Source organism: Globicephala melas, chromosome 3 (genome assembly GCF_963455315.2).
Source record: "Globicephala melas chromosome 3, mGloMel1.2, whole genome shotgun sequence".
Classification (NCBI taxonomy): Eukaryota; Metazoa; Chordata; class Mammalia; order Artiodactyla; family Delphinidae; genus Globicephala; species Globicephala melas.
This window is the reverse complement of record NC_083316.1, coordinates 163,428,665-163,454,348: the sequence shown is the minus strand read 5'-3', so window position 1 is coordinate 163,454,348 and position 25,684 is coordinate 163,428,665. Positions and strand designations below refer to the sequence as shown.

The 25,684-nt window shown below is 58.2% G+C and overlaps 2 protein-coding genes and 1 pseudogene across 11 annotated transcripts; 1 reads left to right on the top strand and 2 right to left on the bottom strand.

The window, feature by feature from the left end:
* Positions 1–254: 254 nt before the first annotated feature.
* ODAD3 (outer dynein arm docking complex subunit 3) lies at positions 255–9,670 on the bottom strand. Of its 5 annotated transcripts, XM_060297071.2 has the most exons (15): positions 9,360–9,670; positions 8,836–8,996; positions 8,152–8,341; positions 7,047–7,256; positions 6,859–6,936; positions 5,011–5,181; positions 4,822–4,923; positions 4,598–4,723; positions 4,246–4,368; positions 3,578–3,733; positions 2,511–2,671; positions 2,215–2,428; positions 1,460–1,615; positions 912–996; positions 365–748 (listed from the first exon to the last, which is right to left on the bottom strand). In XM_060297071.2, exons 4-15 carry the CDS (start codon positions 7,176–7,178, stop codon positions 630–632), a joined length of 1,623 nt encoding a protein of 540 aa, XP_060153054.1. In that variant the 5' UTR covers positions 7,179–7,256; positions 8,152–8,341; positions 8,836–8,996; positions 9,360–9,670; the 3' UTR covers positions 365–629. The 5 variants fall into 5 exon arrangements, with proteins under 5 accessions (XP_030735652.1, XP_060153054.1, XP_030735653.1 ...); XM_030879793.3 differs by lacking the exon at positions 9,360–9,670 and having other exon boundaries at positions 8,836–9,237; XM_030879794.3 differs by lacking the exon at positions 9,360–9,670 and having other exon boundaries at positions 7,047–7,221; positions 8,836–9,237.
* Positions 8,946–23,328, top strand: PRKCSH (PRKCSH beta subunit of glucosidase II). 6 transcript variants are annotated; one of them, XM_030879796.2, is made up of 18 exons: positions 8,946–9,063; positions 9,383–9,535; positions 9,740–9,856; positions 10,279–10,374; positions 10,471–10,528; positions 11,440–11,557; positions 13,062–13,191; positions 18,172–18,256; positions 19,157–19,235; positions 19,953–20,039; positions 20,315–20,497; positions 20,574–20,670; positions 21,148–21,217; positions 21,486–21,575; positions 21,767–21,841; positions 21,930–22,029; positions 22,115–22,293; positions 22,416–23,328. In XM_030879796.2, exons 1-17 carry the CDS (start codon positions 8,970–8,972, stop codon positions 22,259–22,261), a joined length of 1,779 nt encoding a protein of 592 aa, XP_030735656.2. In that variant the 5' UTR covers positions 8,946–8,969; the 3' UTR covers positions 22,262–22,293; positions 22,416–23,328. The 6 variants fall into 6 exon arrangements, with proteins under 6 accessions (XP_030735656.2, XP_030735658.2, XP_030735660.2 ...); XM_030879798.2 differs by having other exon boundaries at positions 22,115–22,305; XM_030879800.2 differs by having other exon boundaries at positions 20,315–20,476; positions 22,115–23,328.
* Positions 23,124–25,571, bottom strand: LOC115865225 (uncharacterized; annotated as a pseudogene).
* Positions 25,572–25,684: the final 113 nt, after the last annotated feature.

The window sequence follows — 25,684 nt, the reverse complement described above, 5'->3', positions numbered from 1 at the left end:
CAGCCCAGGGCCCTGGGGAAGAGGTCCGAGCTCTCCGGATAAATGTGTATCAACCTGAGCCCGGGAGACAGGACGCCCCTCTCTCTCTCCCAGGGGAGGGCTCTTTTTTGTGTCCCCAGGTGTGGAGGAGCTAATGTGTATAGCTAAGTGGGGTACAGGTCTGCGTCCTCAGAAGGAGAGTCCGCTTGCTCAGACGGGGAGGGCTGGTCCGCCCCAGGTGTGGAGGTATTTCTCATTTCTCTGGAGGGACGGAGGGAGCTCAATCTGGGTCCCTAGCTTATGGGAGTCATCACTCCCCAGGTCGGAGGGGGCTGAATCTGTGGCCCTGGTTTGAGGGGCAGCCATCTATGGGGTGGTGCAGGATCAAGGAGAGGCGAATACTCAGGGAGCTGGTGGTTGACCTTTAATGCGCGATTCCGAGGCCGGCGCGGACCAGCCTGGGGAGATTTACTGTGGGAACGTCCGGCAGCCCAGCCCCCTTCTCTACTTCGGGCATCGCCCGCCCGCTCCGCTCCCTCGTCCGGGCCGCGTTCAGCCCTTGAAGGGGCCCCGTGGGCCCGCCGCTGGGCCCAGAGGGGTTTGGGGGCTCCGCAGGGGCCCGCAAACGCCAGATGGGCGCGAGGGCGAGTCTAGGACCTCCGCGAACGACCGCGCCTCTTGCTGCGGGATTCGATTAATTTCTGGGAACGCATCTTGAGCTCCGCGCGGGTCACCACGTTGTTGTCTTCGTCCTCACTCTCCTCTTCGTCTGCAAAGGGCGATGAGGGGATCAAGTTCCCATTCACGGCTCAGATGTTCCTTCCCAGCCTTTACCATCCCACCACCACCTTGGCCCTAGGTCCGGCCCCTGACCACCTCCCGATGCTCTGCTTGGGCCCCCGGCCCCGCCCCCTTTCCTTGCCCGTACTGACCGAAGAACCTGTCCTTGAGACCGGCAACAGGCAGGGCGATGCGGGTGTTGTACATCGGCAGCTTTCCCTCTAGGGTGGAGTAGAACTGGGGGAGGGGGGAGCGGGAAAGAAGAGTGTGAGTGGGCAGAGGCTGCAGCGAAGTCCGTTCCCCCTCCTCCCCAGCCCACTCTGAGACATAACCTGATTCCATTCAGCACCTCTGCCCACTGCTGTAAAGTTTTCTTTGGTCGCTGCCGCGTCATTTGTTCTCAGCGTGCATCCTGATACCCCTCCCCCTCCCCCTCCCAGGCCCGCCCGTGGTCTCTAGGTCCCACCTCTGGTCCTCTCGAGGCCCCACCCTTGATCCCCCCAGCCTTGACCTCTGGCCCGCCAGGGCCCTCTGGAAACTCTCGTGGTGCATCCCTAGCTCCTTAAACCTCACGCCTTGTCCCTAAGGCCCATTCCCGGCCCATGGGCCTCCGCTCTGGTCTCCTGGGGGATGCCCCGACCTCCTGGTATTCCGCCCCAGCCCCGGCACCCTCAGCCCCACCGCCTGGCTGAAGGGGTACCTCGCGGTCGGCGATGTGGCGCAGCAACTCTGGCACGTTTTGGTTCTGGAGTTGCGCCTGTAGCTTCAACAGTTTTTCCTCCACGAGGCCCAGTAGGTTGGGCAGATAGTCACCTGCCTTGGGATCCAGCTCCTTTCTGGCGAAGTGGCCGGCCTCCTGCGGCCGGGGGCGGAAACAGGTGAGTTGGAAGGGGGCGGGGTCTCTGGGGCAGGTTCCACCCAGGGGCGGGGCTTTTCCTCAGGGACCAGGCCTTTGAAGTTAGGGGCCACCAACCCGAGTGGTGCTATCCTCTGTGGGGTGGGGATTCTGTGGTCAAGGGCCACGCGTATAGGGCAATTGCCTCTGAATTCCAGACACCCAAGGCAAGGGATGGGGGCAGGGGGAGTCTTTTAGTGGGAGGGCAGGGATACTAACTGGAGAGAGGCCATTGCCGGATGACCTTAAGAAATGGGATTCTGCTGCGGGCAGGGTGGGGCTTCTCTCATCTGTGGTCGCTCCAGGATTGGAGCGGGGTCTCTGAAGTTTTGGGTGTGTGGGTGTGGGGGGGGGCTAAGTGGGACTTTCCCATGGGGGCGGTTGAAATGGGACAGGGTCTCTAAAGTCCTGGGCCTCTTGAGGAGTAAGGGGGTGCCCCCTGAGACGTGGGGTGGAGACTCAGGAGTGGGTTGAGGTTTCCCCTGTGTCTAGGCCTCTCATGTCCTGGACAGGGCCTGCGGTGGGATCTCTCGAGTCGGCTACGGGGCAGAACCCCACACCTGCGCGCCGGCACCGCCTCTCACGTCTTGCGGGGATTCCTCGTGGGCGGGGCCTGCCACTAGGATGTGGTTCAGTTTGCCAGCCAGGTGTTCCAGGCCCTCTTTGGTCATTTGCATTGCCCACATGGCGAGCTGCAGCTGATCCTGTGTGTCAGCGCGCCGCTGCTCCTCCGCCTTGATGCGCCCCTGCAACTCGACTTGCAGCTTCTGCTCGCTGCAGGGAGCAGGGAGGCCACCACTGGAGCTCCACCGACCCCGCAGGCCCCACTCTCGCCCTCGGGCACCCGGGACCTCACCTCACGAGCGTGGTCTCCCCTGAGTACTTGAGGTCTTCGAGCTCCCGCTGCAGCCGCTGCTTCTCTTGATTCAGCCTCATCAGCGTCTGCTCGTTCTGGCTTTTGAGCGTCTCCAACTGCGTGAAGGTGTCGCCCTGTGCCAGGAACCGCTGCACCACCGCCTGGGGGCCGCCCAGCCCGAGTCAGAGCCAGGGCTGGGGCAGGCAGGGGTGCACTCCTCCTTCTTTCCCCCGCTTCTTTCCCCCGGGGCACGCAGGACAAGTGGCTGAGCTGATGGCTTCTGCATAATGGTGTTTAGACACTCTGTGAGTCCGACCCAGGGCTGCCTCGAGGGTGTGCAGCCCCGAAGAAATGATTTTTGCGGGCCCTTCCTTGTCTATATAGGGAAATTGAATCAGCCACAATCAGATTGCGGGGCAGTGATAGCAGTGAGCACAGCTGCTTTCCAAACTCAACATGCCAGCAACGTTCTGGCAGTGAATCTTGCCCACTTCCATGAGGAAACATGGCTGGGAAAGGCGCCTGGCCACAGTGCTCCAGATGACCCCATATGTCCAAGTCCTGGAACTCCTTGGAGGCTACCCCATAGGAGTAGTGGGTTGGAGAGCGCCGTAAGTGGAGAAACCCAACAGGGATCCAGGGGAATTAGTGTTCGCCAGCTGGGGACATAAATAAAGTCTTAGGAAATTTCAAGGAAGACGCTGCCTCGCGTGGGCCCCAGCTTCTCTGGGGCTGAGGCTGGCACTGGGCATTTTACTGCGCCCAGACCCTGCTACAGGTGCTGGAGGCACAGCAGAGAGAAAACACTCATAGTTCTCCTAGAGCTGATATGTCAAAGACGTCAGCACCAGTGTAAGCCGGAACATTAGAGGATGATGGCCAGTGTAGATAACTCGTGTGGGTTTTGCTGAGAGAGGTAGCGGATTAATGAGGCAGTAGCTGGAGGAAGAAGGGGTGTCTTTTGTGTGCTGAAGAATTGACCCGGCAAAAAGGGGAGGCTGGGTGTGTTGGCTTCCCAGGCTCAGCTCGGGCGTCTGGGAGCTGGGAGGGCCGAGGGCAGCACTCACGTGCGTTTCTGCCACGCCGGTGGCGTCCTTGACCTTGCCGAAGAGCACCTCCATCTGGTACATGTTCCAGCGCCGCCGCAGCTCCCCCTCTTTGGAGTGCATGCTGTCCTGGAGCCTGTCGTTGGACTGCAGCAGCACCTGCTCGCGCTGGGTCTGCTGGTGGGTTGAGGTCAGGGCCGGGGTCAGCTCGCAGACAAGGGCTTAGGGCAGAGGCCGCGGGGGTTGGGGAAGTATCCGCACTAGGGTAAGGGAGGGGGTGGGGCCCAGGCGTGGGTAAGGGCACCCAGAAGGGGTCAGGAGTGCTTGGCAGGGCCTCAGAAGCAGCGCAGAGGGACGGGGTCCAGGGGGCGGGGCCTGTCGGGTAAGGGGTGGGGCCTGTCGGGTAAGGGGCGGGTTAGAGGCAGGATCAAATTTCCGACACAGGCAAGTCTTGTGGGGAAGGATGAGGATAGACCTGAGAGTAAGGGGAGGGCTGGAGGGCGGGGTCAGGGATGTGAGAGGAGCCCTGGCATCTAGTGGAGATGGGGGCGGAGTCAGGAGAAATGTCAGAACTGCCGAAGGGTCTAGGGCCTGGGCCAAGGTAGTGGCGCGGCCCCGGACACAGCAGGGCCGCATCTAAGCAGGAGCAGGCTGGGGTCGTCGCAGCCCCGTACCCCTGGTGCGCCCACCTTGCGCTCCATGCGTTCGTTCTGCAGTTTCCTCTCCTCCGCGCGCTTCTTGCACTCTGTTAGGTAGCGTTCACGCTTTTTGCGCTCTCGGAACACTGTCTCTTCCAGATGCTGCAGCTGGTTCTAGAGGGCGGGAAAGGGGGACAGCAGGACCTGCGGGCTCTGGGCCAGAGCTGCAGGCCCAACTCTACACAGCTGGGTCAGGCTGTGGGGTCCTGGGAGAGAGATGGGACGGGTTCCGGGACAGCTGAGGTTCAGATGCTGGGGCCAGAACAGAAGACCATGGCGGCATCGGGGGTCGGGGGGCAGGACCCCCACCCCCCACCCCGCCCAGGACCTGACGGGCTGGCACCTTGGCGATGTCCCTCGCATTAAGCGCCTCCTGATTCACTAGGTTCAGTTCCTCCAGCTCCTGTTTTGTTCTCAGCACCTCAGCCTCCATGAAGTCCAGCCGGTTCTCCAAGCGAAGGCTCTCCTCCTGGGGCGTGAGGGATGAGGCAGGCCTGTGACCGCTGTCCCTAACAAGGCTGGCTCTCCCACTTGCCGCCTCCCACCCCCAGTCGCCCTGGTCCCTACCTGTAGATAGGCCTTGAGCTGCAGGTACACATTGGTGATGTGTTCGGCCTCCTCCACCTTCATCTGGGCCTTCTCCAGGCGGTTCTCCAGGTTCCGCATAGTCTAGAGAGAAGCAAGCCTGGGCTGGGTCCCTTCCCCCCTCAATTCCTCCCCCAGGATCAAGGCCTCTGCAGACCTCACTGGCCCCACCTTGGCCACCTCTGTGTTGCTATCTTTTGCCTCTGCCATCTCCAGCTCACGCAGACTGTGCTGCAGCTGGAGCTCCTCCAGCCACTTCTGTCGCAGCCCCAGCTGGTACCGAAGAGCATTCAGCTGCTTCACCTTCTCACTCAGCCGGTGGTCCAGGTGCTCCAGGGCCTGCTGAGGGAGGGGGGCAAGAGCAGGGGCCTGAACCCCTCACCTAGTCCTTCCTTCCTTCTCCCATATCCTTTTTTTTTGTTTTAATTTTATTTATTTTTTGGCTGTGTTGGGTCTTTGTTGCGATGCGCGGCCTTCTCATTGCAGTGGCTTCTCTTGCTGTGGAGCATGTGCTCTAGGCACGCGGGCTTCAGTAGTTGTGGTGCGCGGGCTCAGTAGTTGTGGCCCGCGGGCTTAGTTGCTCCGTGGCATGTGCGATCTTCCTGGAGTAGGGATCGAACCCGTGTCCCCTGCATTGGCAGGCGGATTCTTAACCACTGCGCCACCAGGGAAGTCCCCCTTCTCCTATATCTTGGTTCTCACCTCCCCTGACTCTTAGTAGTGTCTGACCTGGTTGATCCCCCTCCTCCTGCAGACTCTCTTTTTTTGGGGCTTCCAGGACCCGCACTTCTTGGTTTTCCACCCACCTCCCTGGCTGCCCCTTCTCCATCTCCTTTGCCTTTGAAGAGGTTCTTCTCTCCTCTGACCAACCTTACCCCCTTGGTGATCCTATCCAGTCTCAGGGTTTCAAAACTCACATATACACTGAAGACACCCCAATTTTGCCTCCCTCCTGAACTGCAGGCTGGTATATCCATATCTACACTGCCTTCCAGATGTTTCCACAGGCAGCTGAAGACCATCGTGTCCAAAACTATGTCCTTGATCTTTCCCCAAACCTGCCCTTCTCGAATCTTCCCCACCTCAGCTCATGGCAGCTCCACCCTTCCATGTGCTCAAGTCCCAAACCTTGATGTCATCCTCACCTTCTCTTTTTCTCTCCCACCTGCATCCAGTTTGTTAGCAATTCTCTGTTCTATTTCAAAGGTTCCTCCAGAGAGAGCTCTTTCTTCCTATTTCTACCCCTTTTGTCCTAGTGCAGCCAACACCATCTTTCACCCGGTTGACCTCCTCCTGGCTTCTATTCCTGCCTCCTCACAGCCCATCTTCCATTTCTCTGATTCTTAGTATAAAATCTGCACTCTTGCAGTGAAGGCTGCTGCAAAGTCTTGCCCCTGCTGACCTCCCTGACCTCACTTCCTGCAGAACCCCCCCGTCACTCACTACCATCCCGCCACACTTACCTCCTTTGTGTCTCCAACACTCTACTTTTGTTCCTACCCTAGGCACTTTGCACTTCCTATTCCATCTGCCTGGAATGCTTTTCCCCAGATCATTACCTGCCTGTCCCATTCTCAGCTCAAATATCACCTTCTTAGAGAAAGCAAAGACCCCCATCCTGCAGTCTAAAAGGCAAACCCCTGCCCCCATCCATCTCGAGTAAGTCAGTCTGTTTTATTTTATTTGTTTCTCTTGTCACCACTGGGAATTACTTTGTTTCTATATTTGTTGTTCTTGTTTTTTTTTGGGTGTGTGTGTGTGGGGGGGTCTGTTCTCTCCACCAAGATATGAGATTTTGGGGAGTGGGGACATGGTCTGTTTCTTTCACCTCACGGTGACCAACACCTAAAACCATGCCAGGCACATGGTAGGTGCGTGATAAAGGTTTAGAAATAAATGAGTGGCGCCAGGTGTGGAGAAGGGATTGGAGAGGCGAGATAGTGGGCAGGGAGGCCAGTTGGGTGGGGACCCAGGCTGGAAATGAAGGGAGATGGTCAGTGGAATGGGAGTGGGGCAAACCTGGCCTGTCCTGTTCTTCAGGTATGGCTTCTCTGATTTCCATTCCCGAATCACTGCCTGGATCACTTTCTCATCTCCCTGCAGAGAGAAGAGCCCAGTCACACTACTGATTCAGGCCACTTCTACTTGAGGTGGTGCTCTGCCCCTGGGGATGCTGCTCCCGCCCCCTGGCACCTCTTCAACCTCACCTGGAGCAGGTCTGTCAACTGTAATTGCAGCGCCCTGGTCTCCTCATGGAGCTGGTTGATGGTCTCCTGATTCTTTTTGATGTTCCACTGGCTGGTCTCATAAAAGGCCTTCCGGTCACCCTCTGGGGTCATGTGAGGTGGGCAGGCAGAAGCAGAGGATCATGGGAAGGGGGGACTTCCCAGAGGGAAGACCTTTCAGTAATTGTCAACCTAACACCGTAACGATATTTCACTTTGAGCATTTGTTATGTGTTGGATGCTGGACTAATAATTTTCTAGGTATCAAATAGCGTGTGCCAATAGGTACATGTCCATATACATATTATACCCATTTTACGCATGTGAAGACTCAGGCTTATTATATTGTTCCAAGTCACAAGCAGTTGGACTCCCCAGCCCATACCTTCAACCACTATGCAAAATTATCTCCTAATAATAAAACAATAATGGTTTATACCAGGATTTCCCAATCTTGGCACAACTGCCATTTGGGATGGATAATTATTTGCTGTGGCGAGCTGTCCTGTGCACTGTCAGATGTTGAGCAGCATCCCTGGCCTCTGCCCACTAGATGCCAGTAACCACCCCACCCCCCCCAGCAATGTGACAAACCAAAATGTCTCCAGACATTGCAGAATAGCCCTATTCCATTGAGAACTACCGGTTCACACTTTATAGTGTTACTATGTGCTAGGCACTGTCCTAAGCACCTTACGCATTTCAACCACCTATGAGGTTGTACTGTTACTATCCCCATTTCATGGCTGGACAGACTGAGAGCAATGAGGTTACTCTTGGTCCCTGAAAGTCAAACAATTAGTATATGTAGAGCCAGGATTTGAACCCAGAAAATCCAGCTCTAGAAATCTATATTCTTTACCACTCCATGCATGATAGAAGAGTTGAAATTACATAAAAGTATGAAATGCAGTCCAGTCAGTTCTGAGCTCAGGAAAAGTTTTACAAGAAAGGTGAGGAAAAACGTGAACCAGTATGAGTTTTTGCCTTCAGAAACTGGCCACTGGATGAACGCCAGTGAAACGCTCCTGCCAGCTCAGAGGACTGTTGACTCTTGACCCTTCTGTGCCCTGTGGAGCCATCTTACCTAACAGTTGTAGCTTCCTTTGTAACTCAGCCACCTGCGTGTGCACAGCGGACTTCCCCTCGCTGGCGTGGAAAGGTGCCGCCTTGGAATGGAGTGAGTGCCAGGCCTGCACTGACCCCTTGCCTCGAGGGTGGTAGGGCTTGATCTGAGCCTGACCGCCCTTGACTTTGGAAGGAGCTGAAATCTGGACCTGAAAAGGCATGGCGTTGGCGGAGGCCGCCCAACTCAGGGGAGACGTCATAATTGGGTTGAGGCCAAGGATCCCTGGTGGTTAGGGGATCCGCTAGGAATTGCCTCTATCCGGCATCCGTCAGCTCCTGTTCCTCGGGCTCTGGGAATGCACTTGTCTACCGCTTGGCGGGGCCTCGCAGCATCTACGGTTGCTAGGTAACCTTCCCCGCCTCCCTCCAGCGCTCCCAAGGAAATCGCCTGCATTCCAATCTACGGCTCTCATTGGCTGACGCTGAACTGAGGGGCGGTCCCAATAGGGGACAGACCTGACCAGCTCCGCAGAAAGATGGGGGAGGGTACTTTGGAGTCACGTGCTCATCCCTTTTCCTCCCCACCCTTCCACCCTAACCCCGCCGAGGCGGTTCGCGGGCGTTTTTCAGGAACTTTCTGTTCCGGCTGCAGAACCCGACACTCCCAAGATGGAGGCACCTTGCGCCGCCATTAAGCGCTAACCTTCAGAACTATTCCCTTTAAGGCTTCACAGTCCTATCCAAGATGGCCGTCTCGGTTCCGGCCCCGCCACTTGCCACTCGCAACATGGCGGCCACGAACCGCCGTTCAGGGAGCGCAGCGTGATACCGGAAGTGATGCTTCCACACATTTCCGCTTTCTTTCTGCCGGAGGAACAGTTGGCTGCTGGGTCGGGGGCGCGGTGGATATTGACCTTTGCCCCAACCTCGTGTAGGTGGTGAACTAGTGGGCGGGAGGGCACCCCAATTTCCTCTTGGGGGCAGTCGAAGGTGGGAATTGGATAGCTAACCACCCCCTACTCATGGGGAGCGGAGGTTTTGAGATCTCCCCACCGTTGATTTGGGCCAAGTGAGATTCCCCTCCACTGGGCAGGATTGGGGAGACCCCCCCCCGCCCCCAGTATGGGAAGCAAAGTGAGCCCTCATTGCCCGGAAGCGATGGAGGAATCCAGTTGGCTGGAGGGAGAGGTGCCTTCCTTCGGCTGGAAGTAGCCCTCTCCCACTGACCTGCCACCCCTTTCTTGCTGCAGCGCGAGGGCACAGCGCATCTCCCAGCAGCCTCCTTCCTCTGACAGAACCCGTTTCCGGCTTCCGAGGCTCCAGCGAGATGTTACTAGTGCTGCTGCTGCTGCCCATGTGTTGGGCCGTGGAGGTCAAGCGACCCCGGGGCGTCTCCCTCACCAGTGAGTCGGCCACTGGAGGTGGTCAGAGGTGGGGGTGGGGTGTGGGAGGCTCCTGGGAGAGGCACTTAACAGCCTTCGGTCTCAGTGTTCTGGTCTCTGGGCAGGAAAGGTGGCAATGCTCAACTGGTGGGTGGGGGGAGAGGAGCCATTGGGTGGAAAGGGCCTCTTCCTGCCCTGGGCTGAGCCCCTTGCCCCCCTCCCCAGACCATCACTTCTACGACGAGTCCAAGCCTTTCACTTGCCTGGATGGCTCTGCCAGTGTCCCTTTTGATCAGGTCAATGACGACTACTGTGACTGCAAAGATGGCTCAGATGAACCAGGTGAGCTCTTTCTTCATTCGTTCATTCATCATGCATTTATTGAGCAGCTGGTGGGTGCCAGGTCCTGTGCTGTGAGCAAAACAGACCCAGTCCTGTCCTCAGAGAGCTCGCTGTTGAGTGGGGGGAAGCGGGCACAGAAGCGAGTGGTCAGTGGTTTGGTGAGGAGAGCGGGAGGTGCTGTGGGAGCCCGGAGGGGGAGGGGGAGGGGGTTTGGCAGGGTCCTGTTCTGAGGGCCTCAGGGAGGAGAGGCAGGAGGGAGCACTGAAGAGTTTTGTTTCAGGCCCCGAGCGTGCAGCTGTTTTTCCTCCTCTTACTTGGGATCAGTTACTCTCACATTCCTTGTTCCTTCTGTGTATGCGGTGGGTGTGACACGCTGGATTCTGAGCACACTCCACAAACCCTCCCTCCCTTCGTCCCCTCAGGCACAGCCGCCTGTCCCAACGGCAGCTTCCACTGCACCAACACTGGCTACAAGCCCCTGTACATCTCCTCCAGATGGGTCAACGATGGAGTTTGTGGTGAATGAGATCTCCCTGGGGTTGGGAACAGCGTGCTGGGTGGAGGGAGGGAAGAGGCGCTGCCGGGTCCGATGGTGCCCACACCTCTTCCCTCAGACTGCTGCGACGGGACGGACGAATACAACAGCGGGATCGTCTGTGAGAACACCTGCAAGTATGTAGGTGACACCCCCCCATTCCCCCCCCACCCCTCCAGACGTTGCCTTGCCCCACTGGGTGAATCAGGGTTCCCTCTCTTTTCTGTTTTTGTGTACTGAGTGCTCACCCCGTGCCAGGTGCCTTGGGAATGCTCCATCAGCAATTTCCTCTCTGGTCTGGAAGCAGGTGCAGTTTGCCTAAGAACAGATGAGGAAGCTCAAGGTTAGAAAGGAGAATGACTTCCTCAGGGTCACATAGCTAGGAGATAGCAGAGCCGAGACTCGAACCCAGGTCGGTCTAACTTGAGACTGCATGCTTTTAACTGCTGTGCTCTGCAGCAGGACCTGAAAACTGAAATGCCCACAGGTAGGTAATCTAAACAGCACAAGCAGGCTGAGTATAAGGCAGTAGGGAGTGGTGGGCTTGTGACATCTAAAGGCACAGCTGTCCTCCACTCCTGTGAGTTGAGGGCAGGTGGCAGGGCTGGATTTGTTTTTCAAAGAAGCTGAGAGTCCCAATACTTCTGTAAACTCTTTTGATGGAAGGTCTTTGAAACAGAGAGTGGATTAAGCAGAACAGCTTACCGGCCAGATTGCCCTTAGTGTCTGGGGGGTCTGTGACTTCTGTGCTTTTCTCTCCTCCCTCTCTTGGGAGCCACCTCCCAGCCCCACATCCCAGCACCCCCCAGTCCCTCCCCTGACCCTGAGGGTGGACGAACCCTGCCCATTGTCCTTCCCCCCAAGGACAGGGATGAGGGACTCTGAGGCCAAGAGAGCCTGGGGAGGTGGGGAGAGGAGGGTTTGTTCTCCTGTCTTTGCCCACATAGGGGGTGTGAAGGCATGGGTGTTGAACCCTTTTGGAAGGAGCAGACCTGGTGGATGCTAAGTGCCTCCGACCCCATCGTGCCTATGTGTCCCCTCTCCCCAGAGAGAAGGGCCGTAAGGAGAGAGAGACTCTACAGCAGATGGCGGAGGTGACCCGCGAGGGATTCCGCCTGAAAAAGATCCTAATTGAGGACTGGAAGAGGGCCCGAGAGGAGAAGCAGGTGAGGGGCCTGGTGGGGCTGACCCAGGACAACCTGGAGGTATAGGCTGAGGAGGCCGGCTGGGGTTGACGTCTGCTCCTGACTCGTGGTGTCCTGGGGCCAGTTACTGTCTCTCTGCGCCTTGATTCACTCGTTTGTCCACTTGGCGCTTAGTCGTCGCTTAAGCGGGTACCAAGTGGGTGGCAGCCAGTACAGGCATCGACCTGGGCCTTGGGTGCAGACTGAAGTGGGCTCAGAGGAGCTCTGCCGCCCCAGGACAGGAGGGACACGTCTGCATCCCGGTCCCAGGGTTCTCTCATCTGTAAGTTAGGGTTAATGGCTATGTGACTTCCCAGTCTGGGGGAGGACTCGAGACGGGGGTCAGTCAGTCGCAGTCACGTTAGTTCAATAGGGTGGGTGCTGGGGGGGGCAGAAGAGGGTGTACCCCCAGGGGTGTGTCTCTCCCTCCCGTCTACCACCCCCTTGGCTGTTAGATGGGTCAGAGTCCTCAACACTCCTCCTGGCCTCTTGCCCGACCCACTGAGTAAGGGCTCCAGCTCTGTTTCTCTGCCCTGGGCAGCTTCCAGGTTTTTCTCTCCCACCCCCATGGCCTGGCTAGAGAGGTACCTCCCGAATTTATGGGGCAGTGAATTCAGAGCCAGTGTGATACCTCCCGAGTTCAGAGGATGCTGGGGAGCCACATGGTGAGGTTGGCTCCGGGTGATCTTTGCCCTCCTGGGCAGGTGGGAGGATCCTGGCAGCAGACCAGGCTGAGGTCTTGGGAGGAAAGTGATCCCGTGTGGGCTTGGGCTAAGACCCTACAGCTTGGGACCCCCATCCCTAGGCTGGAGTCCACCCAGCACACACATTCGTTTTTGAAATAGCCACAGAAGCCCAGGATGCACTGGGCTCATGCATCATGGCTAGAAGCAAACATGGAACTAGATGTGGAACTGCCTCAAGAGTGCATCAACTAGTGGGAGGGACCCACAGACAAAGTGATAGCCAGGGCTGAGGGGAGAAGGGATGTTCGGGGCTGTAAGGCATAGAGAAGACTCTTGCCTGGTCCCTCTGTTCCCCGAACCCGTCTTGGGGGTAGGAAGTAGGGAAGACTTCCTGGAGGAGGAGGCTTCCATCTAAACTTAAATCTGTTGGGTAATTCAGAGTTAGCCAGGCAGAGTGTTCCAGACAGAAGGAAAGCATGTGTGAAGAACTGGAGGCAGAGAGTGGGGCTCTGAATGTTGTCAGGGCAGTTGGATCTTAGAGTTTAAGATAGCAGTGGGGTGGATGGGGCTAGAGAGGTGGGCAGGGGCCTGGTCATGCAGGGCCTCGGGGGCTACATTGACGTCTTTGGGTTTCTCTCCAGTGGGCTGCAGGGAACCATAGCAAGGGGGAGACCCAGAGAGGGGTGTGTACTTTGAAAAGATCCTGTGGCCACCCTGTGAAATAGAGTCAGGGAGATGGCCGTCTGTGAGGAAGAGGGTGGAACAGGAAGAGAGCTGGCCCCCGTCTTCTGCCTACCCAGAAAAAGCTCACTGAGCTGCAGGCTGGAAAGAAGTCACTGGAGGACCAGGTGGAGTTGCTGCGGACACTGAAGGAAGAAGCTGAGAAGCCAGAGAAGGAGGCCAAGGACCAGCACCGGAAGCTGTGGGAAGGTACATCACTACGTCCCAGGGTGGCCGTGACTTGGCCTTGGCTCCTGGCTGGGAAGAGTCTGGGCCCAGGAGCCTCTTGCTGGTTATCTCTCATCTGTGGTTTTGCTGATTTTTTAAATCATGGCACTTTAGTTCCCTGCGTGCCCAGTTATCTTTGACTGTGTGTTGGTCGCTGTGTTTAAAAGTCATTAGTAGGAGTAACTTGCAGTCTAGGATGAGAGGTTCCTCTCCAGAGAGGAGGGGCTTTGCTTCCTGCCATCTCTGAGCACTACCATTCAGGGATCCCTTGAATCCAAATTCAAGGCTGGAGATTGTTCCGGCCTCACAGGCCGTGTGAGCCGAGGTCTAAGCATAGGCTGGGTAATTTCTGGCCCAGCTTATCCCTGAGGGGAGCCCCGTGGGGTCACAGTTATGCTGGGGGGGGGGCGGTTCACCTTGGACTTTGATTTTCATTTCTCTTCCCTCACAAGTTATCAAAATGGACATCCACATTTGCCAGGATTGGCAACATCCCTTAGGGTGAAAGCGGCTTCCATATTCTCTTACCTTCTTGATTTTCTCTTGGTCCTGGAAACTCCTACTGTCTTGGTTGGTTTTAAGATGATTTTCTTAGGCTTTGTCCAGCATTTCGTTGCTGTTGGTAGATTGTGTTGCCATTATGGGAAATCTGAAGGCTTGGCATTTGTTCTCAGTCTGCTCTGTGCAGGGGCACATGGTGGAAGGAGGATAGAAGGGAGAGGGGGGACAGAAACCCATTCCAGGCTAGTTAAAAGACCAAGCATCGCTGGGAGGATTTGGAGGTGCGGCTCCAGCTGGTCACCGGGCTGGTGACCAGGAACCGGCAGTCTTCTCTCTGAGGCCATTCTGTGATCTCATCCATCTCTTTGAGCATCTGCTGCGTTCTCCCTTCCTTTCCTATCTCTGCTCTGATTTCTCGTAATCGGTAATTCAGTCATTCATCTAACAAGCATTTGCTGTGTACCTGTCATGGGCCAGGTGCACCCCAGGTGCCAGCAACACAGGCTTGAACAAGACAGAGAAAGCCCTCTGACCACGGAGGGAGGGAGGGAGTGCCGGCAGAGGGAACAGGTGCAAAGGTTCCGAGGCAGCATCTTGTCTAGTTTTTAAGGAGCAGCGAGGAGGCCACGTGGGCGAGTGAGAGGAGACTCTCCCCTTTATTTACGTAACATCAGCTGCTTTTGTGATACAGCTACAGAGCCGAGTGGTTGCCAACAGAGACCTTATGGGTTGCCAAACCTAAAATAGTTTAGCATCAGGCTCTTTACAGTAAAGTTTTCCGACCCCTGACAAAGACACTGATATTTTCTCCCACACTGATGATAGCTGGACCAGAGCACCCAGTGCTTGTTTCATAAGGATCATCGTGTCGCTCCTGCCTTCCTGCCCTATGAACTGCACCCACACGTAGCCCTGTTTCACAGATGAGGAAGCTGAGGCCTTGCCCAGCTAGGTTGATGCCCAAATCTCTCTGATTGCAGACCCTGTCCCTTAACTGGAGGCTTGAGCCATCTGCCTGTTCTGCCTGGCTCAGGGCCCAGCATTGCCTCCTGATGGCCTCCCTCCATCAGGCCAAGCCATTCTTCTGCCCAGCAGTCTTCCCGGCTCCCCAGTGCCTCGGGTGGGACAGCGTTTGGGCCACCACTGCCTGGTTATGGTGGCCCCTGCCTCGAGGAGTCGAGCACTTTTCCCTGCACTGCACCCTGTGCACTCACCACATTGGTCTGATTGCCTTTCCCCTGAAACTGCTGCCCTTTATTGCTCCCAGGCCTCTGCTCCAGCCACTCCCACTGCAAATACAGAGGTGTCTAGTGGGCTCTAGGCCCCGTGCTCAGCAGCGACACATGAGGCCCCATCCTGCAGCCCTGCTCACCTTGAAATGGGAGCAGCAGATCAGTGAGTCTGTCCCACTGTGCCCCAAGCCCTCAGATGGCGCTGCCTCCACAGAGACTTTCCCGCTTCCTTCCTGAGATCAGCCCTTCTGATCACATGTGACAAAAACCCAACTTGAACCCACTTCATAAAAAGTGGAAGCTTTAGGCCCAGTGGGACCCTAGGCTCCCTGGATGGCAGGAGTCCTCCCTCCACCTCTGGGCTCTGCCTCCTCCTCTGTGGGCTTCCTTCCCAGGCAGGCTCTGCCCTCCTGTGCCAGCACAACCACAGGCAGCACTAGGTTTATTTCCTTCTGGCTCAGCAGCCCCAGCCAGTAGAGAATACCACTTTCCCACAAGTCCCAACACAAATTCCAGGGCAAGCTCCTATTGGCTTGTCCCAGGTCCCGTGGCTGCCCATGAACCGATCCCTGGAGCCAGGAGGTGCAGCACAGGTTCTGATTGGTCAGGCCTGAGTGTCGGGTGGGTAGTTGCCCACAGGGAAATGGAGGAGGGGTAGTGTAAGCAGGTGGGGTTGTTTGCTGGAAAGGTAAAGCTGAGGGTTGGAATTACCCTCCTTTGCTGGGGTCTTATTGCTTCTACTATTCTCTGCCGTCTTGGGTTTTGGAGTGAGTAGGTGGTGACCAAGTCAGACCTGTCAAGGGCCAGCACAACATGGGGTCACCCAGCTTGGACTTTTAAGGGTGGTATGAGTTCCAAGGCCAGATCATTGGAGGTGGGGTGTGTGAGTGTGTGTGAGAGACGTGGGATGTGACTGGGGCCTTGAAAGAACTCCCTGCTCTTATTTCTTCCTAGTTTCCATGTGATTTAAAATATCCCATCTGACTTCCATATTCTCTGTTAAAAAGATTTTTGGGGGTAACAATCCTGAAAGTAGTAAAGTAGAAAGGGAGAGAGTTTTCCTCCAGGTTAATCTCTACCAGGAGGCGTGAAACCTTCCAGACCTTTTTTTTTTTTTTGTGGTATGAGGGCCTTTCACTGTTGTGGCCTCTCCCGTTGCGGAGCACAGGCTCCGGATGCACAGGCTCAGCGGCCATGGCTCACGGGCCCAGCCGCTCCACGGCATGTGGGATCCTCCCGGACCAGGGCACGAACCCGTGTCCCCTGCATCGGCAGGCGGACTCTCAACCACTGCGCCACCAGGGAAGCCCTTTCCAGACCTTTCTTGTCCATCCCAGGCAGAGATGCAATTCTTCAGAGGGTAGTAACTCTGGGTGTCGACCCCAAAGCCACACTTCAAGTGCCCAGTGGCCACGTGTAGCTGGTGGCTGTCATTTTGGCCAGCAGATGTAGACCATGTCCATCTTTGTAGAAAGTTCTGTTGGACAGCACTGGTCTACATGGTGTATGGGTGTTGTGCTATGTCTATGTGTACCTCATTTCCTTTTTTTTCACTCAGACCCTTCACTTTTTTTTTTATTGTGGTAAAATCCACAAAATGTATAATTTACCATTTCAACCAATTTGAAGAGTACAGTTCAGTGGCATCAAGTACATGCACCACGTGCACCCATCTCCGCTATCTAGTTCCAGAGCATTCCCGTCTCCCCAAAAGGGGACTTCCATGTCCATCAAGCAGTCCCTCCCCAGCCCCTGGCAACTACTCATCTGCTCTCTGTTTCTATGGGTTTGCCAGTTCTGGACGTTTCATATCAACAAAACCAGGCAGTGTGTGGCCTTTGTGACCAACTTCTTTTCCCGAACATCGTGTTGTCACGGGTCATCCACACTGTAGCCTTGTGTCTGGACCCTACTTCCTTTTAACAGTTGTGTCTATTCCGGTGTATGACCCTGGCAGGATTTATTTAATCCAGGTGCCGTTTTTTTCTATCAGGTTCGCAGTGCTGGTTTTCATCATTTGTAAACGCCTGTTGTGTATTAGGGTGTTGGCCCTTTGTGACCGAAGTTGCCGGTGTTTTCTTATCATTCATCTTTGGTGCCAGGTTCCTGGTGTTTTCTTGCTGGGCCATGTGTTAGAAAGTGAATTCAGGGACTTCCCTGGTGGTCCAGTGGTTAAAACTGCGCTTCCACTGTAGGGGGTCGTGGGTTCGATCCCTGGTTGGGGAACTAAGATCCCACATGCCGCAGAGTGGCCAAAAAAAAAAAAAGAAAAGAAAGTGAATTCACTCTTGTCTTCTCTTTGCTTCTGTTTCCACTGTTTTGCACCACGGCGAGCATCCTTTTACACAAGGCTGGGCGTACTCGTGCCCCGTTTCCCTTAGCCCGAGTTCTCAGCATGGAGTTGCCGACTCAGGTTCAGGGGTAGTAACATGCCAGGGTTTGACCCAGATTCGCAGAGGGTGGTGGGGATGAGCACGGGCTCTGGAGGCAGACGGCCCAGCTTGGGCCCCCGGCTCTGCCCCTCGCCAACTGGGTGACCATGGGCGGGTCCCTTCATCCACCTGAGCCTCAGGCCCTCGTCTGTGAGGACGGTGTCGGCTGAGCCTGCTGGGGTCTCGTGGGGTCTCCTGGGACACAGGCCGCTTGTCCTGCTGCAGAGGGCTGAGCTTCCTAATGGAGCTGCCCCTGTGGCTGCTTTCCGGAACCCCACCTGAGCCGGCTAGTGATGAGACAGACAGGCAGAGGAGGGACCATCAGAGCAGATATGGGGCTAAGGCCCTGTGTCCACTGGCCACTCCCAGTTTCCTTTTTCCGTGCAGGTGGCCTCTCCCCTCTCTCCTGGGCCCCCAGGACATCTCCCTCGCCTGGCTGCCCCCCAACCCCAGTCTCCGTCCCCTGACCTTTTTCCTGCTTGGCCTCTTCCCGCGGGGGCCTCCTGGACATGGCAAACCTAGTGCGTGGTCCCCCGCCTGCCTCTCACAGCCACCGATCGTTCAGACCATCTGCAGAGCCCTCAGGATCTCCCCCCAATCTGGCGCTTCCTGCCTCCTTGGCCCCCTTGCCCCTGCACCGGCCAGCCCTTGTCATCTCCTTGCTCCCACCCCCATAGCGGCCTGACTCAGGGCCCCAGCACTCAGTGGAGGGCCCCCCTGGGGCGTTGGGGAGGGCAGATTTCGGGGTGGCGGGAGCTGTAGACGGTGCAGAGGATGATGGGCTGGTCCCTCCACAGAGCAGCTGGCCGCCTCCAAGGCCCAGCGAGAGCAGAAGCTGGCGACCAGTGCCTTCCAGGAGCTGGACGATGACATGGACGGGGCGTGAGTGTGTGGCATTGCCTGCCCTGGGCTCCCTCCTCCCATCCCCGCCTTCAGAAACCAGCCAGAGCCCACCTCCTCGCCCTGGGGCCCCCAGGGCCCGAGCTGGTCCCAAGCCCTCTCTAAAGGAGCCTCTGCTTGCTCATGTATAAGATGGGTTTAGAGCAACCCCGGAGGAGGAGATGAGGGAAACCACCCCCTCAAGGAGCTGGGCCCCCGAGGGGACTAGGGATCCCATTACTTTTCACAAGCCTACTCTGTGGCCTGGGACACTTTGGTGAAAGTCAGAATCCCCCCTGCGCCCCTGAACTTGCTGGCTGACCCCAGGCAAAGGGCTCGGTGGAGGGTGGGCTGTCGGGAACGAGGAGGCTGGGCAGCCCCCTGGTGGGAGGCTTCGGAGGGACCAAGGGGGCAGAATGGGCAGGGGCAGTCCACGCCCTGGTTGGCGATGGTGCGGGTGGAGGGACAGAATGTGGTGCTGGGGCCGTTGTGGGTATTGGGGCTTGGCTGCGGGGAGGGTGCCAGGCCAAGGGCAGTTTCGATGTGCTGGGCTCTAAGGGTGGAAGGACGTGGAAGCTGGGTCTTGGGGGACACAGGGTTGTCCAGGTATCTCCTCCTCCCACCCCTGTGTCCTTCCCTCCCTTGAGCCCCTCAGGGTTGTGGAGCCTCAGGAGAGGGTAGGAGGGTGGGGACTGGGTGGCTGCTTCTCCTGGGGTGTGGGGGCCAGAGGGGTCCGAACCCCAGACTTCATCTTTTCTCAGCTTCCTGCTGCTCTCCCCTCCCTGCCCCAAGGTTCTGAAGCAAGTTCTTGGGGCGGCGGGGGGGCCTGGCAGGGGGAGGCAGGCAGCTGGCCAGCAGCCAGTGGGCTCACCCCTCCATTGGCTTCTGCCTGTGCCCCTGCAGGGTCTCTGTGGCTGAGCTGCAGACCCACCCGGAGCTGGACACAGATGGGGACGGGGCATTATCAGAAGGGGAAGCCCAGGTACCCAACCGGCCCCTTCACTTGGGACTCCTGGAGGGGATTGCCCCAGGGGGACCTCAGGGCCAGGGGGCCCAAGACAGGCTGGCCGTGGGTTCCTCCCGTGGATGGTTCCCGGCTGGCCCCAGGCCAGGGCTGCTGGGGTGCCCACCGTGGCCGACGCGGCCAGGCCAGGGCCGCCACCCAGGGCCGCTTCTCCCTGCCCTTTGGGACCTGGTGGGGTCGCGCAGGTGCCCAGGGTGTCTGATCGGGACGGAGCCAGGTTCCGCACACGCGTGCCCCACCTGCTTCGCCTACCCCGCCAAGTGCACGTACCTGATTCACCTTCCTCACGGCTGGGCCTGTAGCTCTTTGTCTTTGCTGGTTTGGTCCCCCGTCCGTCGCTGTCCTGCTGGTCCCCACTGCGCCCCCCTGCCCCTCTGCCTCTGTCTCCGGGGGCCTGGGCACCTCTGGTGCCCCTGCCTCTCAGTTTCCCTCCCTGGTCTCTCCAGTCCCCACCCGACACCTCTCTGGCCCCGCTCCTTTCCCACAGGCCTGTGCTGCCCCCTTCTGGCTGCCGCGCCTCACCCAGCCTGGCCCCGGCCTGGCCACGGGAGGTCAGGGCGTGCTGTGCCTGGCACCACGGCCTGAGGGGCCCCCCACCCCCTCCGAGAGTGCCTGGGGTGCAGGGAGGCACATGGAGGTCCTGCTCCTGACACCACCCCAACATAACGCACACAGACCCTTCTCGGGGGAGACACGCAGACAGATGCCGCTTCCTTCTCTGACCGCATCTGGGCTGCCATCCGGGACAAGTACCGGTCCGAGGTCAGTGGGGGGAGGGAAAGGGATGTGGTCCTGCCCCGCCCGCCCCGCCCCTCGATGCCTCACGAAGGAACGGCCTCCGTTTTCTGGCGCCGGGCCACCCTGGCCAGCTGGGCAACCCCACCCCCTCCACAGAGGCCTCCCCGCTCCCAGCTGACTGTCCCTCCCTCCCGCCAGGCTCCTGGGACGGGCTAGAGACGCGAGGCCTGGACCCAAGCCCTGGGGGTGGGAGGTGGAGTCCCGAGTCCACAGCACCGACTGCTCCGCACGTCTGCCAGGTGCTGCCCACCGACCTGCCGTCGCCTCCTGCACCCGCCTTGACGGAGCCCAGGGAGGAGCAGCCCCCGGTGCCCTCACAGCCCGCAGAGGAGGAGGACGAGGAAGAAGAGGAGACGGAGGAGGAGGAGGGCGGGGAGGAGGGGGAGGAGGAGGATTCCCAGGTGCCAGGGGAGCAGCCCAAGGTGTGTGTTCAGGGGAGAGGCGGGTGATGGGGGCAGGGTGGGGTCACTCGCTGACTCTGTCCCCCCCACCCCCCAGGAGACCCCACCCCCAGTCGTGCCCCCCCAGACAGCCAGCCCCACAGAGGAGGACAAAATGCCGCCCTACGATGAGCAGACACAGGCCTTCATCAATGGTGAGGGTGGAGCCTGGGAGGGGTGAGTGCCTCCTCATCGCCTGCACCTGCAGGGGCCCAAGAACGAGGCCTTACCTGCTCCCAGAGGCGGGCTGAGGCTGGCCCCGAGCAAGCCCAGGGGACTTCGGGTGGCCTGGAGGGGGCTTCTGGGGCCTGGGGAGGGCTAGCACCGCCTCCACCGGCCCCAGGGGCCCTCCTGCCTCCTCATGGGCTGTTGCTTGTTTGTTTCACCTCTGGCAGGTGAGGAGCTGGCTGGGCCCCGGGAGCCCTGGCCCTGCTCCTGCGGGAGCTGAGAGCCCAGGCAGTGGGGTGGGGTCTGCCCTGGGGCTGGCGAGGCCCACAGAATCTTCGTGGGCCCAGTCCTCGTCCAGAGCAGGCCCGGGGGCTGGGGGAAGCCGGCGTGGCTGCGGCATCCCCTTCCCTCTCTTTCCGGCTGGGAGTCGGGGCACCTCTGACCTCCTTCCCTACCCCCACCAGCTGCCCAGGAGGCCCGCAACAAGTTTGAAGAGGCCGAGCGGTCCCTGAAGGACGTGGAGGAGTCCATCAGGTATGGGTGGCTGTGTGGCCACGGTGCCGTCTGCACCGGCCCCACAGCTGCCTGCTGCTGGGCTCCCCAGGGGAGGTGGTGATGGGGAGTCGCCCGGGCGACCTCGGGCAAGGTGGCAGTGGCTCCTGCAGGGAGGGTCCCCAGGTGATGGGGAGCAGAGCCCAGCCCCCAAGAGGCCCTCTGCCACCGGAGCGGGCCTTCCTGTGCTGTCCTGAGTCGGCCTGCGGCGGCCCCAGCTGCCGCTTAAGCTCCCGGCCTCCCCTTTTAGGAACCTGGAGCAGGAGATTTCCTTTGATTTTGGTCCCAACGGCGAGTTTGCCTACCTGTACAGCCAGTGCTACGAGCTCACCACCAATGAGTGCGTCCCCCACGGACAGGCGGGGTGGGTGGGCTGGGAGGTCCTGGGCCTGAGCAAGGATGGGGTGAGTGAGGAGCGGGGCTTAGGAGCAGTCACTGGAGTTTGAGGTACTTGTGTGCCCCCTGCAGGGGGGGATGTCATGTAGGTTGGGGCCCGGGTCTCCCCTACCCACGCACCCCATCCCGTGATAGGTACGTCTACCGGCTCTGCCCCTTCAAGCTCGTCTCGCAGAAACCCAAACTCGGTGGCTCCCCCACCAGCCTCGGGTGAGTGGGCTCAGGCTGGGCCCCCCTCTCAGCCCCTGGTCCCCCCGGCCGCCCGGCCGGCCCCGCTCAGCACCCCATTCTCCCGCAGCACCTGGGGCTCGTGGGCTGGCCCCGACCACAACAAGTTCAGCGCCATGAAGTATGAGCAGGGCACAGGCTGCTGGCAGGGTCCCAACCGCTCCACTACTGTGAGTGCCCGGTGGGTTGGGCCGGTACGGGGGACCCAGGCCCACCGAGCCTGCCTGAGCCCCGCCTGCCTGCCACCCGCCCCAGGTGCGCCTGCTGTGTGGGAAGGAGACAGTGGTGACTAGCACCACGGAGCCCAGCCGCTGCGAGTACCTCATGGAGCTGATGACACCGGCCGCCTGCCCAGAACCACCACCGGAACCGCCTGCCTCAGGCAACCACGATGAGCTCTAGCCCTGCCCTGCCCCACCCGGCCCGGCCCAGAGGTGGGTGGGGAGGTGAGACCCCTACCGCCTCGGCTGGGGGATGCAGGGGGTGGTCTAGGTCGCATTGATGCTCCCCCCACCCATCTCCATCTGTGTCTCATTTGGTTTCTCTGCGGCCCCAGAACCTCAAGATGTGGAACCAGCCCCCAGCGGTGCTGCCCGCCTGCCCCTCAGTCTGTAGACCAAGGCTTGCCCCTCTGGGTCTCCTTGCCCTCCCCAGCGGGCAGGAACCGGGTGGGGCTCCATGCCCTGCTCTGGGGGCAGGCGGGGCAGAGCCACGGTCCCGGCCCCAGGTGCCTCTACAGGTGGAATAAAGGAGGCTGCCCTCCCTGGACCCCCGCCCTGGTGCCCCCCCCCCAACCCAACCCTGTCCCCCACCCAGGGCATCTGCCTCCCCTCCTGGCGCGGAAGAGTGACTTGACCTGTGACCTCCAAACAATAAACGTGATCTCCCCAACTCATCTGTCTGTCTTTGCTCGGGTGTGGAATCAGCCAGGGGTGTGAGAGGGCTAAGTGCAAGGGGAAGCAGCTCTGCAGATTCTGTGCGGGCCTCCTTCCCCATCAGGCTGGCACCACAGTTGGGGGTCTCACCTGAGATGCCCCGTGGACAGCACAGCCTGGCGCCACTGGACAGACGGCCCCTGGGCCACTTCTGTCTGGGTTTCCACCTGGACTTGTCTCCCACCTGCTAATCACAAGAGTGCTGTGGGAAGGCCGAGAGGCTCCAGATGAGATTCAGGCCCAGAGAGGGACAGCAGCTTGCACTCAGCCACACAGCGGGGCTGTTGACACGTGTTCCAACACTCCCCGCACGCCGTTGTACACATATCTGAGGCCATAAGATTCTGAACTTTTATTTTCTGGCATGAAAAGTACAAATAATTAAACAATTCCATGTAAAAGTCTGTTACCGCGGCCAGGCCTGTAATCCTGGTAATAAATAGTGTCTAAACTCAACGCAAAGTGTTCTTGTTGTTGGGTTTTGGGTTTGGTTTTTTTTTTTTTGTCTTTTTTTTTTTTTTAAACAGTTCTTTATCACCTCCAACATGGACTCTGTCTTGATTTGAAACCATCCAAATAAATAACAGGATGAAGGGAGGGCTGGAGGGGCTGAGCCCCTTCCCCATGGGCCCTGCCCCTGCCTCCCAGGGATGTGGAAGACCCCAGGCCCCCTCCCCTGGGGTGAGGGGCTGGCCTCCAGGAAGGGGGCCTGGCTGGCTGGGCTGAGTTCTGTGTTTTAGAAAAAGGAGTCCCCTCCCAGTCTTGGGGGTGGCAGGGGCTCAGGCCTCTGTGAGGGGGTATGGGGAGGTGCCCCCTCTCCAGAGCCCGGCCCCCCCCAGGGTGAGGGACAAACCCAGCCCTTATTGCTCACAGATGCCTCCGCCACGCTGCCCACGTGTGGACACGTGTCACCGCACGGAGTGCAGAGGGGAGAAAGCCCCAAGAAAACAGAGGGAGAGGGATGGACCCGCTGCGGGGCCTGCCCTGCTGGAGGGGAGCGGGGAGGTTGGGGAGGACTTAAAAACCACAAGAATAAATAGGTTTGTGTATCAAGAACAAGCTAGGGTTTCACCAGCTAAATAGGACTGAAAAAATTCTCAAGACGAGCAAAAATAATCCCATTAAGACCCCGGACGTCGCTGGCCGTGGGGACCGCCCTGCAGAGCACAGGTCCCCCAGGGCGCCGCTCGGCTACCATTACTGTTATTAATAATTATTATTACTTTAATGATTCCACTTCCCCTTTTATAAATAAATTAGGCATAACCACGTCTCGGCAAAACTTAAAGAAACAAAGAGAACATCGTGGTTCCTTTAAACTTGCAAACTGGATGAAGGAACAGAAATATACACAAATGTCCTTACAGGGCAACAAGGAGGATAAATAGTTAACATAGCAATAAGTTAAAACTACAAGAAGCTCAATTCGGCAAAAAAGTACAAGAAAGTTAACTGGTGCCAGTTTATGTCTGTTTTGTTTTTTTTTTTTTTTTTTTTTTTTTAAATCTCTTCTGTGTGTGTGGTTTTGTTTTGTTTTGTTTTCTCTTCCTTTTTTTTGTCGCTTTTTTTCTCTTCTGTTTGTGTTTTTTTGTCGCTTTTTTGATTTTTTTTTTTTTTCTTTTTGTTCCTTGCAGCAGAAGCTCCACAGACGTTTAATAACAACACCGGGAGGGGTGGGGGAGAGAGAGCTGGGCAGTCAGATGGGGCCATGGCCAGACACCAAATGCAGGGACACCACAGAAAGGGCACTGAGGCTAAAATCGGGGTTTGCCATTCTCAGTTCTGACTGGGCCCTCTGCGGGGGGTGGGGGCTTCAAGGGCTCCCAGGGGGCTCCGGCTTTTGGCTTCTACTGGATTTTTGTTTGTTTGTTTTTTACAAAGAGTGAAAACTAGGGGGATGGAAAGTCCAGACAGAAGCCAAGGCCGGGGCTCGGGATAGGGGCTGCGTCCACTGCCCTCACTGATCTGGAAAGACGGAAAAACCCAACAAACTGAAAGGGGGTGACAAGTGGACGGAAAGGGAATGCGGGGCTGGGCCCCTGGGCCCATCCACCCTGGGCCTGGAGGGGAGTGTCGGGGCACTTGCTGCTGAGGAGGCTCTGGAGTGGAGAGGCTCAGGGCCTGGCCTCCCCCTCGGCCTCGTGGGCCAGGGCCTCGGCCCAGGGAGGCTCAGCCCCAGGGATGGGGGTCCTTTGGCCTCAAGCGTTGGGTGGGCTGCCTCCAGCCCACCATGATGCCAAAAGGACAACGAGGTATCGTGTGTCTGGATGCATGGACGCTGTGTGTTCACGCCTGTGTTCGTGGGCGGCAGGGACCATTGAGGAGCCAGGAGAGAGCTCTGCAGAGAACCTGGGGCAGGGGCGAGTGGGGCTGAGTGCCAGGAGGAGGGGTGGGCCGGCCTCGCTGGAGGAAGTGGGCTATGGACTGGGCTGGGGTCTGGGCTGTGACCTCTCGCCTGGGCCTGAGGGATGCTGTGGGCATGTCTGTGTGTCTCTGGGTATTGTGACTATGTTTCTCCATGACTGGGTGTCTAGATTTGTGTGTCCAAATGTAACTGTCTCCACTTCCATGTGGCCACAGGCACGTGTGGAAATGTTCCCATGTCCACGTGTCCACATTTGTCCCGGCCACATTCACCAGTGTCCACATCTGCCCGTGGCCGCATCTGCCCACGTCCACCATGGCCACATTTACACAGCCCCATACTTCAGTCTTCTGTTGTTTATACGTGTGTTTGTCTACGTGTCTGAATTGGGCCAGGGAGTTCCTGAGGCATGTCTCTGGGTCCGTCTGTGCTGCTGTGTATCCCTGTGGGGTGTGTGTGTGTGTGTCCCTGTGTGTCTTCACGTGGCTGTGTTTCTCTGTGTGGCCCCATGGACCCTCAGCTCCT